This window comes from Ursus maritimus, unplaced genomic scaffold (genome assembly GCF_017311325.1).
Source record: "Ursus maritimus isolate PB19 unplaced genomic scaffold, ASM1731132v1 scaffold_17, whole genome shotgun sequence".
Classification (NCBI taxonomy): domain Eukaryota; kingdom Metazoa; phylum Chordata; class Mammalia; order Carnivora; family Ursidae; genus Ursus; species Ursus maritimus.
The window spans coordinates 676,076-690,707 of NW_024424119.1; the positions used below are offsets into that span (position 1 = coordinate 676,076).

General features: G+C 35.4%; 1 protein-coding gene across 2 annotated transcripts in view; it reads left to right on the forward strand.

The window, feature by feature from the left end:
• Window positions 1-14,632, forward strand: part of UHRF2 (ubiquitin like with PHD and ring finger domains 2) — a 93,427-nt gene that overhangs the window by 44,025 nt on the left and 34,770 nt on the right. For both annotated transcript variants that reach the window (XM_040631433.1, XM_040631432.1), the window contains exon 5: window positions 13,183-13,292. In XM_040631433.1, the coding sequence (XP_040487367.1) occupies window positions 13,183-13,292 (110 nt within the window). The remainder of the gene's footprint in view (window positions 1-13,182; window positions 13,293-14,632) is intronic.

The window sequence follows — 14,632 nt, forward strand, 5'->3', positions numbered from 1 at the left end:
GCCAGAGATGTTCGTTTGTAGAGATCCAGGTGTATCTTCCTAGTCTCAGGCTGATTTCATGGGTGTTCAGGATGATCTGGTAGATATCCAGTTCGATTCAGGAGACCAGCTGAAAAAAAGGTCCCCTACTCCTCCACCATCTTTTTTCATCCTGTGGCCAGTTCTTTTGAATAGAGTTTATTGGTTGAACAGTCACTAATTTATTTTTTTTAATGTTTGTTTAATTGTTTCTACTTCTTACAGTATTTAAGTGAATAATTTCATATATGAATTTTGTGCTTTGCTGTGTTTTTTTTTTTTTTTAGAAGGAATTCTTATGAATACATTTTTGTCGCGCATTGGGGATTCTAGAACAATCCTGGCAGTTGTGTATGTGTGTGTATAGGAAGCAACCAGGGCGCCTGGGTGGCTCAGTCGTTAAGTGTCTGCCTTCGGCTCAGGACGTGATCCCAGAGTCCTGGGATCGAGCCCCACATCAGGCTCCTCCGCTGGGAGCCTGCTTCTTCCTCTCCCACTCCCCCTGCCTGTGTTCCCTCTCTCGCTAGTTGTCTCTCTCTCTGTCAAATAAATAAATAAAATCTTAAAAAAAAAAAAAAAAGAAACAGCCATACTAAGATTCTTGTCAAGTTCTGATTAATAGAATTAATATATATAATGTGGATTATATGTTAAATATAATGGATATATTATAACAAATCAGCTTAAGTATCTTCTTATGATTAATAATACAGAGTAGGGGTCAGTTAACTACAACTCAGTGGTTGCCTGATTTTTATGAAAATAGTTACTGGAACATAGTAATGCCCTCCATTTACACATTATCTATGGCTATTTTTGCATTCAGCATTGTTCAGTGGTTGCAACTGAGACTCCCTGGCTTGCAAACCTAAACTATTTACTCTCTGACCCTTCATGGAAAACGTTTGCTAACTCCTAAGATAAAAAGAATGTTGTGAGGTGCTGAAAATAGCTTATATTTTAGAAAACAGTTTCAGAACTTTCTACAAACAAAAGTGTGATTTTGTTGCCAGGTAAGGATGTAACTCAGGCTTCTAAGCAACTTGAAAATTGGTTATGGATGCAAATCATGAAGAAAAGGAACAGGCCTATACATAAATGGGTTATATAGGGGACCGTATAACGTACTTGAGTGTAAGAAGTACAATACAGCATGTGTATATGATAGGAGGAGATAACAGTACTCAATAGCATAGAGTTTAAAAAAAAAAAAAAAGCTTGCTCTTTAAAAAAATTTTCCCTGTGTGATTCTGAAGTATAGTTAGAGAGGAGCACCCTGGCTTTAGGGACTAGAACTAAGATTGAGTGGAAATTATCGATGGTCAAATATTGGCTCACTAGAGAGAACAGTTAGGTGATAGCTATCCCAAAGAGTAAAACACATTGTCCTGTAAAATATTATGTTCTCTGTCATGTAAGTTTTTACTAGACGTGTTAGTAACATAAGAGCTTAAAAAGGAGTCAGTGTGGCATGTGGCTGTGGATAGGATTTTTTTTTTTTCATGGTTAGAAATCTTTTTACTGGAAAAAGTGGATAAATAGCAGAATATGAAGGTCTTAATGTATTCTGCTGTTGACAGCTTTGGGCTGTTACAGACTGTGCTGTCGTGACATCATCATACCTGATGCTTATGTGCGTTAGTTTTTGTAGGCTGCATCTTGCCTAGAAGTAGAATTGCTGGGTTGTAGAACCTGTACATCTTGACTTGATAGATACGACCAAATATTTAAGTAGCTCTATTAGGTTACACTTCTACAGCAGTATTAGAGGTCCCATTGCTCTGCATTCTCCTCCACACTTGATTTTGTCACACTTGAATTTTTGCTAAGCAGAGGGGTATATAATGAAATAGTATATCATTATGGTTTTGATTTGCATTTCCTTGACTAATGAGATTGATAACCTTATGTTTGTTGGCAAATTTAGATACCTTTTGTGAGGACCCTGTTCCAAACATTGTTTTGTTGTTAGTCTGTATTACTGATTTTTTTTAAGAGTTCTGATTATGAAGACTCGATCATTTCAGTTATGTGTAGAGAAAATATTTTTGCTTTTATAGCTTTTTTCATGTTTTGAATAATAGTCTTAATTTTAAATAGTTTATTAAATTTTTCCTCCTGATGCTTACACATGCTATGTCTTAAACCTTCTGGGTTTGGGTGGGGAGTGGGGGCTATGGGTGAAGGTGGTCAAAGGGTACAAACTTACACTCCAGGGATATAATGTACAGCGTGGTAACTATAGTTAGCAATACTGTATTATATATTTGAAAGTTGCTGAGAGCAGTTCTTAAAAGTTCTCATCACAGAAAGAAATTACAACTATCTGAGGTGATGGAAGTTAACTTTTTGTGGTAATCATTTCAGTGTATACATCTATCAGATCATTGTATTGTATACCTTAAACTTACACAGTATATGTCTGTTATATCTCAGTAAAACATGGAGTGGGCAGGGGAGAAACTTTTCTTACCCAAAATGCATTAAGATACTCTTCATTATTAAAAAAGCTTTGTGGTTTTGCCTTTCTTTAGTAGGTCTTTAATCCATTTGAAGTAGGTTTTGAGGTAAGGGTTTGACTTCCCTTGATATATATGGATAATCATTTTTCCTGGCAGTGCTTATAAAAAAGCCCATTTTTCCCTCACTGGTCCTCATTATGACCTCATATCAAGTATGTAATTTGATGCATCCATCTGGTTTCCATTCTGTACCATTGGTCTATTTTGTGTATCCTAATATCAGTTCCACATTTTAATAATATGACAGGACAGGGCTTCCTACCTTGTTCTGCAGTAGTTCTCTGTTTTCTTGGGTCTGTGTGCTTTCATTTCAGTTTTCCAAACCATCTGGGTAATTTAAACATAAAAACCATTGGGAGTTTAATATACTGTGTTGACTCTAACCCAGAAATGTGCTTTTTCTCCATTTATTTAGGTCTTTAATGTGTTTTTCTCATATTTTTATTAGGTTGAACCATATAATGTGTTTTTATAAGTTCAAAATAATTGATTGATGGCAGTTATATGGTAGAACTTAATATTCTCCAGAGATCTGATCAGATATGAGTCTGTTATCCTTTCTTAACTTTAGGTATTACTTATTGTTCCAATAAATGCAATTTTGGGGGTGGGGGTCACTGATATACAAGTAACCTTTGATCTTGGATCTAGTAGCCTTACTAGATTTATTAGTTTTTATTTACATGTAGATTTTTTGGGGGGAATTTTTGTGATTGTAATCATCTCTGAATTATGACGTTTTTGTGTTTTAATTTTTTTAATTCACTAGCTGCCCTTTAGTACATTGTTCAAAGGATGTGGTGATAACAGGCATCTTTTTTCTCCCTTACCTCTAAGAAAAACTTTTCAAAACTTCACCAATAACTATAGTACTTGACATAAGCATTTTGTGGATATGCTGTCCTGGGTTTGCATTGGCAATATTTTGTGTGGAATTTTTGCATTTGTGTTAATGAGTAAAATTTGCATGTTAGTTTTCCTATCTAGCTGTTCTTCACAAATTATTCGGTTTTTATAAAATAATTAGAATATTCTTTGTCTTTTGGTGAAGTTTTGTGTCCTTTTCTTGGCTGATTGGTAGAACTTTTCAGTAAAGTCTTCTGGGGCTGAGCTTTCTTTGTGGGAAGGATTTTTATGATTGGCTCAATTTCTGTAATGATAGGGAGACTCTGATTTTCTATTTCTTGAAATAAAATTTTATTTTTTAGGTACTCGATTTTATCTAAATTTTATTTATTGTCATAAGTTTATTTAACCTCATCTTTTAATGTGCAGTCTTTATTGTGATGTTCCTTTTTTTATTCCTGAGTTTGGTTTGTGACTTTTTAATATGTCCCCCCAGAGGCTTATGAGTTTTATTAGACTTTTATAGATAACTAACCTTCAGCTTTGATATACTCTCTATTACTATATTGAAGGTACAAAAGGAGAAATAAATATAGGACATCATTTTTAATCTAGGATATTTGATAAGGGAACTTGGAGTTAAAGTTCATGCTTGTTTCTTTTCTTTAAAGATCTCATCCGTTTGTCAAAGAGAGGGGCGGCGGCACAAGTAGGGGGAATGGCAGGCAGAGGGAGGAGTGGGCTCCTCGCTCAGCGGGGAGCCCAGTGTGGGGTTCCGTCCCAGGACCCTGGGATCATGACCTGAGCCGAAAGCAGATGCTTAACTGACTGAGCCACCCAGGGGTCCCTCTATTTTAAATTTGTGAGTACCAAAAAGTGAATATGCTTAAACTGTCTCATGATCAAATTCTATTTTTAGTGTCATTTTCTGTTTCTATTTTAGCTTTGAAGAAAATTCAGAACAAAAGTTTGTGGAGTTTAAATCCATTTTCAAAATACTTTGTTCAGTTACTATTATGATGCATATTGCATTTAATACCATATGAAGTTATATTAGTTTAGATATTTATAAGTAGAATTTGATTTCTATAACAAGAAAATAATTTATCTACAGCTAAAACTGAACTGGATGGATGTACTTTATGTTCAGTGCCATTTTTTATAGGGCTTTATTTAACTAAATTTTATCCATACTCATTTATTATCATATCTCTTCAGTGATATTTTTAACATTCTTATACAGTACAACTTTGGTGTCCATTATCAAGTTATAAATCAAAACTCACTGTATTATAACCTATTGGCCTCCTTGTGGTGCTTAGTCATATATATATATATATAAATATGTTTCTGCTTTGGAGCCTTTGCACTTGCTGTTCTCTCTGCCTGTTCTGCTCCACACAGATACTCATTTGGCTTGCTCTGTCTCTTGTCTCAGTTCTTTGTTCAGACATCACTTCAAAAGACATCTTTCTTGATTGTGTTGTATAAAATTATATATGTGCATGCCAGGCATAGATTCCTTGAACTCTTTCCTTACTCTTATTTTTCTTTATAGTATTGATTATCATCTGACATTTGTCTCTCTTGGCCTACTTGGAGTAATTTCCTATTCTTGCTGTAATAAATTACCACAAACTTAGTGGCATAAACAGATAACTTACCATTTTACAGTTCTGTAAGTCAGGAGTCTTGTATGGATTTCACTAGGCTAAAAGTGTCAGCAAAGATGTGTTACTTTTTGGGGACTCCAAAGGAGAATTTGTTTCCTTGCCTTTTTCAGATTTTAGAGGCCCCCACCATCCAATTCCTTGGCCCGCTGCCCACTTCTTCCCTTTTTAACATTACATATAGGACTCTTCTAAAGTTTCCCTGTAATTACCTTGGGCTACCTGCATAATCCTATTTCAAGGTCATTAACTTAATCATGTCCACAAAATCCCTTTTGCCTTGTAACATAATATTCCCATGTTCCTGTACTTAGGACCTAGACATCCTGTGGCACCCATTATTCTGCCTGTCCTACTACTGAAACATTAATGCCCTGACTTTTGTTGGCTGCTATGTGCCAGGCCATGTTCTAGGAACAAGTTATAATGAGTATTCGGTAAATAGAGTATTTCACTGAATCTGAGATTAACAGGGTTTTTTTTAATTTTAACATCTCAAAATGTATCTTAAAATTGCTATTGGAATGAAGTTGGGTTCTTTCAGAGATTTGAGTTTGCTTCTACTAGGCACCTTGGAGTACCATGTAACTTAAAACCTCTAAGCTTCTTCAGGTGGTATGAATTCATATCTGCAGAATGGCATGAATCATACCTTTGTGGTTCAATTCTTGGGATACTTTTCCTCCTTTAACTCAGTGATAACATTGAAAGAGGCATGTTTATTTTCTGTCTCTGCCTGCAAGGTGGTTATATCTTAAACTGTGAGAAAACCATTTGGTATCCTAGCTTTGAGGGTCCTTCTTAGACATCTCATTTCAGACTTTTTTCTTTCTTATAATTTCATAAAATAGTGTGTCTTATAGTTGTTGGCTTCCATCTAGAGTACCAACTTTGGGGGTGGTTCTTAGACTACCCATTGTAGGCCAATTTCTTTTTTGGTAGTATAAAATAATATATTTTACAATTGTTCGTTTATTAGGTTCAAATGAAATGTAGTATTGAAGGAATATTCATGTTTTTGGTGTGATTTAGGTTTCATCAGCTTTGTGCAGAAGACAAGGGTGTGGTAAGCCTTCAGCTAAAATGATAAATGAGTGAAAAAATAATTCTAGTTTTGAAACTGTTTTTGTGATATTTATTGAAGCACCTAATGAAATATATGGAAGGTTTCTGTTTCCAGGTAGGATGGAATAGCTGGCAGTAATTAGCATTTTTACAGTTAGAAAATCCAGATCAAATACCATTATCATCTGTTTGAAGGCAACAGAGAGGCAAAGAGAACTACCAGGGCCTAGGGACTCTGGAATGGGAAGAACCTTAGAAGACAGTTAGTTGGTTTTTATAGTTGCTTTTTGCCCTGGGAACTTTGCTAATTATGGATGCAGAGCAGATCTAATTGAAAGCAACTGGGGGCATGGTGGAGACAGAAATCAGAACTTTGGGTAGATAATGGGGATGGCCTGTTTTCCTCACAAAACTTTTGCTAAACACTGGGGTTTTGCTGGGCAAGAGGCTAAAAATGTAAGTAAACAGCACGGTGGAATTTTCAGCAGTCTTAGAAGGCAAACATGGATTTGGGGATCACTGGTGGAATGATCCCACAGAGTATACAAAATGCTCTTAGTTGAAAACTGTGGATGGTTAAGACAAATATGTAGACTAAATCTCACCAAGACTATAAACAAGCCTTGCATCAGCATAGTTGCTGAATAAAATGTTAAACCACCACAGTATCTCCCCAGCAGAAGGAAGATTGCTCCTTCTTTATGGTACAGAAACATCTGAAGCCTCCTCTAATGTTTATATTTATAATGTTGAATTCCGAGGTTTGGTTTGCTAACATCTTTATCTTGGCTTCATTTTTTTGTAACCTGTTTTCATTAGAAATGGATTTCTAAATTGAGAATTTTTTTATATGTGTTTTCAGATGCTGTTCCATTGTATTCTAGCATACATTGTATCTGATGAAAACTCAGCTTATATTCTCTTTGGTTTTATCTTTAGTTTTCAGCAGCATTATGCAGCATGCCACTGTGTTTTCTTTTTATTTATCCTGCCATGAAGCCAGAAACACTACCAAAAGACAGGGCCACATAGTCAAAAACCAGAAGAAAAACCAACAATAAAAATGAAACTGATCTTGGGGCACCTGGGTGGCTCAGTCAGTTAAGCATCTGCCTTCTGCTCAGGTCACGATCCCAGGGTCCTAAAATTGAGGCCCAGGACAGGCTCCCTACTCAGCGGGGAGCCTGCTTCTCCCTCTCCCTCTGCCCACTTGTGTGCTTGCATGTTCTCTCTCTCTTTTTCTCAAATAAAAAAAAAAGTATATATATATATTTTATGTTGCTCTTGATAATTAAAAGTTCTCAGGGATTTTAGAATAATTATGATTAAAGTGCTCAAGAAAATAGATGAGAAGATGGAGAATTTCAAATGAGAATTAGAATCTATAATCACATGGAATCCATGAAATCACTCTAGAACTGAAATATACAGTATCTGAAACTAAGTTCATTAGATTGGCTTAATAGCAGAAGATAGGAGTAGTGAACTCAAAGGCAAGTCAGTGAAAAATTTGGATAAATTGACATATGAAAAAAAATAGAAAAGACTGTTGGACATATGGGACCTGGTAAAAGGGATGCATTACATGTACTTGAAGTTCCCAAAGAAGAGAAGGGTGAAAACAATGTTTGAAAATATAATAGCTAGAATTTTCAAAAGTGAGAAGATATCAGCCCAGATTGAAGTCCTACGAACCCTAAGCAGGATAAATGTAAAGAAAGCACAGAGGCATATTATAGTAATGCTGCTAAAATCTAAAGATAAAAACAAAAGGAATATGAGCTGAGTTTTCATCAGAAATAACAAAAGCTCTAGAACACAAGGAAATAGCATCTGAAAATACTACTAAAAAAAAATCTCAACTTAGAAATACATTTCTAATGAAAATAGATTACAAAAAAAGTGAAGCCAAATAGTGATGTTATCAAACCTAACCTAAGAATTCGGTACCAATAGACCTGCACTAAAATACTAAGGAGTTCTGTAAGCAGAAGGAAGGTGATTTCAGGTAGAAATATGGAAATACAGGAAGGCATTAAAGAACAGAGGAAGGGTAACTATATGAGTAAGTGCAGACTATTCACAACACTAGTGAAGTTTATGTGTAGAATAAAATGCATGACAACAATGCAGAAGTTGGGGGTTGATAAATGAAGCTGTGAAATTCTGACATGCTCAAGGAAGTAGTGCAGTAAAACTTTGATTTCTTGGGTTTATTTACATGGTATATTCTCTAAGAACCACTAAATTAAAATATTTTAATAACATTGAATATATGCAATTTATTAATATATATAATTTAATATAACAAAATATAATTTTAATATAACTAAACTATTAGCAAATTAATAGGGTGAAATGGAATAATTATTAGAATAAACCAAAAGAAGGCAATCAAGAAGAGTAAAAGAAACAAAAAGGTAGATAAAATGGGAAACAGTAAAATGGTAGAAACAAACCCAAATATGTCAGCCATTTATGTTAACTAAATGTGAGCTAGATATTACAGTTAAAGATGAACAGGATTAAAACAAAAACAAAATCCATATGCTGCTTATAAAAAAGATTCCTTAAATATGAACTCACATAAATTGAAATTACAAAGATGGATGGGATTCCAGGTAGATGACAACAGCATAGATTTTTAGTCTCCCTAGATGTCCTTATACAAACACATAGAACAACTAAAATATCTAATCCAAAATTCATGGGCAGCATCTTTAACCATTCAGGGTGTTGTGGTATCCCCTAAAGGAACCAAAATAACTGGTGGGATAAATAGCTGAACGCTTATAAGACCAGTGTGGTAGCGGTAGCTGTGCAAGAGGTAGGAAAGGGTAACTACCCAAGAACTCTGAAATGATAAAACTAGTTCAGCTAACTGTTTTGAGAGGAGCAGCTATGGTGGCCATTTCTCAAAATGACCCCCAGTATTTCCTGCTTCCTGGTATTCACACCTTGCGCACAGTTCCCACCCACATTTTACTTAGGGTTACTCTTGTGATCAATAGAATATGGCAGAAGTGATGTTTTACCACGTCCAAGATTCAGTTATAAAAACATTGAAGCTTCCATTGGGCTCTCTCAGATCACTTCATTTGGGGGAAGCCCTCTGCTGTGTTGTAAGGATTCATACATCCTAGTGGTCTTGCCCTAGTTGAGCCTTTAGATGAGACTGTAACTCTGGTCAACAGCCTGACTGAAACTTGACAAGATCTTGAGCCAGAACTGCCCAGCTCTGCTGCTCCCCAAATCCTGATTTGCAGAACCTGAGGTAATTTTTGTCTAAAGCTGCTAGTTTTAAGATGATTTGTTATGTGACAACAGAACTAATCCAGCAACTGAAGCTAGAAGGGGTATGCACATCAGTTTAGATGAGTACAAGCAGTTGGCAATAAGATTTTGAAGGGATTAGCGACCAGCGAGCTCTTGAAATTATCTAGCTAAAACTGTTCCAGGACAAAGCCCCATATAGAAAAACTACTGGAAGTACAGCCCAAACTGAGTAGAACAGGGACAATAAAGATAAAAAGAAAAAAGATTCAGTTAAAAATAGGGAAGGAGAATAGAGCCAGGAGATTTAAGCTTCCATAGTAGTAGTCCCTTTTAAAAATAATTTGAGGCATAATTTACATACAACAATATGTACTATATATTTTTTGTACTATATATTTTAAGTGAATATTGGCAAGTATGTATACCCATGCCACCACTATAATCAAGATATAGAACGTTTTCATCACCCCAAAAAGTTCTTTTGGGCTCCCTTAGGTATCTGCACAAACCTCAGCCCCAGACAACTACTCATTTGCTTTTTGTCAGATTAGATTTTAGTTGCTATAGTTTTGAATGCTTCTCCAAAAAATAACAATTAAAAAGAGTGAGTTCTGTGGAACTCTATAGCTGTGAGCTAATAAAGCTAAGTGAAATTATACCCTCCAGAGGTTCAATACATTTAATTTTTTTTTAAAAGGCATTGATGTCAAATTACATATTAAATTAGAAGAAAAAGGAAGAAAATGTAAGGATGTTATCCTCATTCCTTTTAGGGAAAGTGTCACAGAAAGACATGCATGAGTCAAGAAAAGATGGACTAGGGATTTTAAGTCTAGCCAAACTGCCTTTCAGAATAAAGGCTGGAGACAAACTATCATTAACTTGGAAGAACTAGGGGAGCTATTCTCGTGAACGCTTCCTGGGAAGTGTTCTAGAGAACTAGCTTCAGGGCCATCAAGATTACTGAAGAAAATTAGACAAAAAGAGCAGTGATAAACATCAAAAATATTTTTACATTTAGGGACACCTGGGTGGCTCAGTCAGTTAAGCGTCTGCCTTCGGCTCAGGTCATTATCCCAGGGTCCTGGAATCAAGTCCCACATCAGGCTCCTTGCTCAGCTTCTCCTGCCTGCCGCTCGCCCTGCTTGTGTGCTCTCTCTTTCTGACAAATAAATGAATCTTAAAATATTTTTACATTTAGAAATTAGGACTAAAGGAGATACATAAAGAAGAAAGCGTAGTATGTAATGATTATATGATCTGACATAGATAGAACTGTAAGATGTGGATGAAAATACACAAAAGAATTTAAAATTGTGGGGCGCCTGGGTGGCTCAGTGGTTAAGCGTCTGCCTTTGGATCAGGTCATGATCCCAGTGTTCTGGGATCGAGCCCTGCATCGGGCTCCCTGCTCAGCAGGAAACCTGCTTCTCCCTCTCCCACTCTCCCTGCTTCCGTTCCCTCTCTCGCTGCCTCTCCCTCTGTCAAATAAATAAATAAAATCTTTAAAAAAAAATTTAAAATTGTTTTCAGTAATCATGATGACAACAAGTAAGAATGTCTCGTGTGTAATGTGGGATAAGGCAAAGAAGTATTTGTAACATTCTAATTTAGACATCCCTGGTATCTTTGATAACTAGTATTTTCTGACTGAGGAGAAAGGAGAAATAGACACATAATTGTTTTTAAAAAAGTAAATTTACCCTTCTGTTCAGAATTTGAACAAAGCATTTATATGAACTCATGAAGTATCTTGTATGTGTATTCATGTGTATGTTTAAATTTTGTAGCTCTGTCCACTGAAGAAGCCTTGAAACAGTGATCAGCTTAGTTGCAGAAAGCTTTTCTAGTGCCTGAAATATAGCTTTGAAATATTATTTCTACCCAAAAGAAATTGGGATTCCTTATAGATAGGACTCCAGGCTAGAGGCAGAAAATGTGCAAGATGAATTTGGAACATCTTGTCTTAGGGATAACAAGGAAACCCACAAAGACTGTTAAGTTCTTGTCAGATTTGGGAGTCAACTGGAAGTTCCTATTGGCCAAAGATAGACAGTTTGAACATCAACAAGGAAAATAGCTACAGTGGTTTGAAGCACCTCAGATATTTATGTGAATTCCTGGTAATATAGAATTGGTGACCTATATAGGACATTAGGGAACTATTTAAGTTGCCAAAGAAAGCACTTAATCCATATTTTTTATATCATGTATCACTGAGTCACCAAATAATTGATGAGGTCAAGTTTCTTTCTATTGAACTCTAGCAAAAAAAATTAGGAAAGCTAGAACTGGAATAGCAACACTTTCTAAACCCCAGTGAATTAATCTTAGTATTGAGTATTGATAGCTGCTATCATCATAGGAAAAGACAACTAAATAAACTAGGTGCTTCCTAATAGAATAGACCTATACATAGTTATACCAAAACATGAACCTGGATTTGATTAAGCATTTCTAAATGCAAGGATTTTCATTATTTTGTGTGTGTAAAGGGCCAGATAGTTTTAACCCTCGACAGCCAAATGGTCTCCACCATCACAGCTACTCAACTCTGCCATTGTAGCACAAAACCAACCACAGAGAATGCATAAGTGAGCAGGTGTAACTGTATTCCAGTAAAACGTTATTTACAAAAGCAGGCAGCAGACCAGGGTTTTTGACCTGTACTCTGGATTCAGCTACCAACTTACTGGAAATGCAAATAACAGAAAAAGCCTATTTAAACTACACTTTGGGAATGCAAATATCAGAATCAAGATATTGGGCCACTCTATAGGACAAATGGTGGTGGTTCTTTAAATTGTAAAGAAGGAAAAGATAATGTGGGAATTGATTAGAGTCTTTAAAACACAGGCAAAACTATATGATATGCTTAGGCAGACAGGTTTTGTAAGACTGAAGAAAATTAAGGTAAATATAATTCTTAGAAGGGAATAAAAGAGATTGAGATTGGGAGGGAGCATGGCAAGGGCTTCTGAGGTAAACCTTTCTATCTCCTGTTATGGTTGGTGACTACAGACTATACATCCTGTAGTCTGATTAAACTATACATAGATAAATGCAGTTTTCTGCATTTGTGGATATCTGACATTAAAAGTTTTAAAAGTTTTACATGTGAAAACATGGGAAAAGTCATCAAGCAAATTCTAACCAAAAAAGAAAAAGTACACTTTTGATATAGAATGCATTACTAGAGGTAGAGACATTTTATAAGGTGATTTAAGAGTCCTAAATCTGTATGTACCCAGTAACATAGCTTCAAAAATATAAACCAAAGTTGACAAAGTAAAAGGAGAAATCTATATATAAATCCATAATAATAGGAAACTTTGAAGAAGTGTATGTAAACAGGTATAAATTGTGTCTGTGAGGAATATGGCTTAATATCTGAAGGACTTTTCTTTTTAATAAGTCATCTTTTTTACCCAGAGACTTACTGTATTTACTGGAAATATGTTTAAATCTTTAATTTTGATTGATAGAGTATCATTTTACCTAGTGTTTAAATTTACAAGATACCTATCTTCTAGCCAGATAATCTAGGTGAAGTCTGTAACTTTTTTTTCCTAATATTACACTTAAAGTTACACTTAACTGTGAATAGTAACTAATCACTGTTGGACTTTCCTGCCATTGGAAACAATAGCTCAAGGTGATTAGAATAACTAGAATCCCAATTTTAAATCAACAAAGTTCAGTGGGTTTCCCAAATGACTCTTAATTGTTTGTACATGGTTTAGATTTTGCTGGCAAAAGTTAACTTTTCTTCTTTTTTCAAACAGGGGTTCTGAAGGCAAATTAAATGACTGCCAGATAAGATTCGTAAATGAAATCTTTAAGATCGAGAAACCTGGAGCTCATCCCCTATCATTGGCAGATGGAAAGTTTTTAAGTATGGATTTTTCTTATGGGTTTAGACTACATATGTTGTACTCGATTGGTATTTTAACCACCCAGGAAATAACTTTTGAGAAAGTATAAAACTGTGGATCATACAAACATTTTCAAAACAGTTTTGATCTAAGATCCATTTTGGTTTAGTGGATTTAATGGATTTTTCTCAAGTCACAAAATTTGTTTTCAAAAAAATATTTTCTTGGCCTTTTATTGCTGTTTTCTTGTTTTCTTGACTATAGATTCTGTCCAGATAACCACCCAAGATTGGTTTTTAATAACGAGACTTATTTTTATATGAGTAGAGTCTGACTGACAGTAGTGCTGGTTGAGCCTTGAGTTTCTGAGGTAATAAATGAGGTTTAAACAATTGGGAGAATATTGGAATGTAGCCCTGTCTTTTCACTGTACATATTGAATTTGCTTAATATCATACAGCTAGTTGGTAGGACTAGATTCTATCTCTTTTAATTCATGGTTCAATCACTATTTTTCCAGCCAGGAGTCTCAATATCTAATATTGTTTTAGAAAATTACTCCAGCTAAGACTTCTCCTTAACCTTTTCTTACCTAATTGTGCAAGATAATAACAAGACAATACCTTTAACAGGTCAGTAAATAGACTTTCATGGCACCAGTTTAAGCCATTCTCATTTTTTGAGACTGCAGTGCTGATATATCTAGATTTGAATTAAGAACCTTCAGGCATACTGTGTTTGAGTACTTGTATGGTTATATCCTAGAAGTGAAGGTAACTTGAGTAAACCTATTTCTTTTCTCTTCTTTTCTTTTTTCTTTTTTTTTAAGATTGATTTATTTTATTTTAGAGGCGCAGAAGGGGAGAGAAAAAGAGAGAATCTCAAGCAGACTCCCTGAGTGTGGAGCCTGAAGCAGGGCTTGATCTCACAACCCCCAGAGATCATGACCTGAGCTAAAGTCAAGAGTTAGATGCTTAAACAACTGAGCCACCCAGGTGCCCCTGAATAAACCTATCTAATGTGACTTAGTCATTCTCAGTAAAACACAGTACAAAACCAAGATAGATGAGTCTTTCTGTTATTTCTTAGTACATCTGCATGTATTCTGTTCTCTCTCATTCTCCATATCTTTCCTCTGCCTAATACTAATCACATTATAGCTACAACTTTAAACTTGTATGTAAAGAAATCATTTCACAGCGATAGCCAGATTGCCTTTGATTACAGCACTCTCCATACCAAAAATCTAAACATGTCAAGGCATATTTTTAGGTCTGTTATGCATCCATTACTTATATGTTGTCACGGCTCCCGTAGTGGAAGTGAAACAAAATTGTAATCTGCCATTCATTAGCAAGAA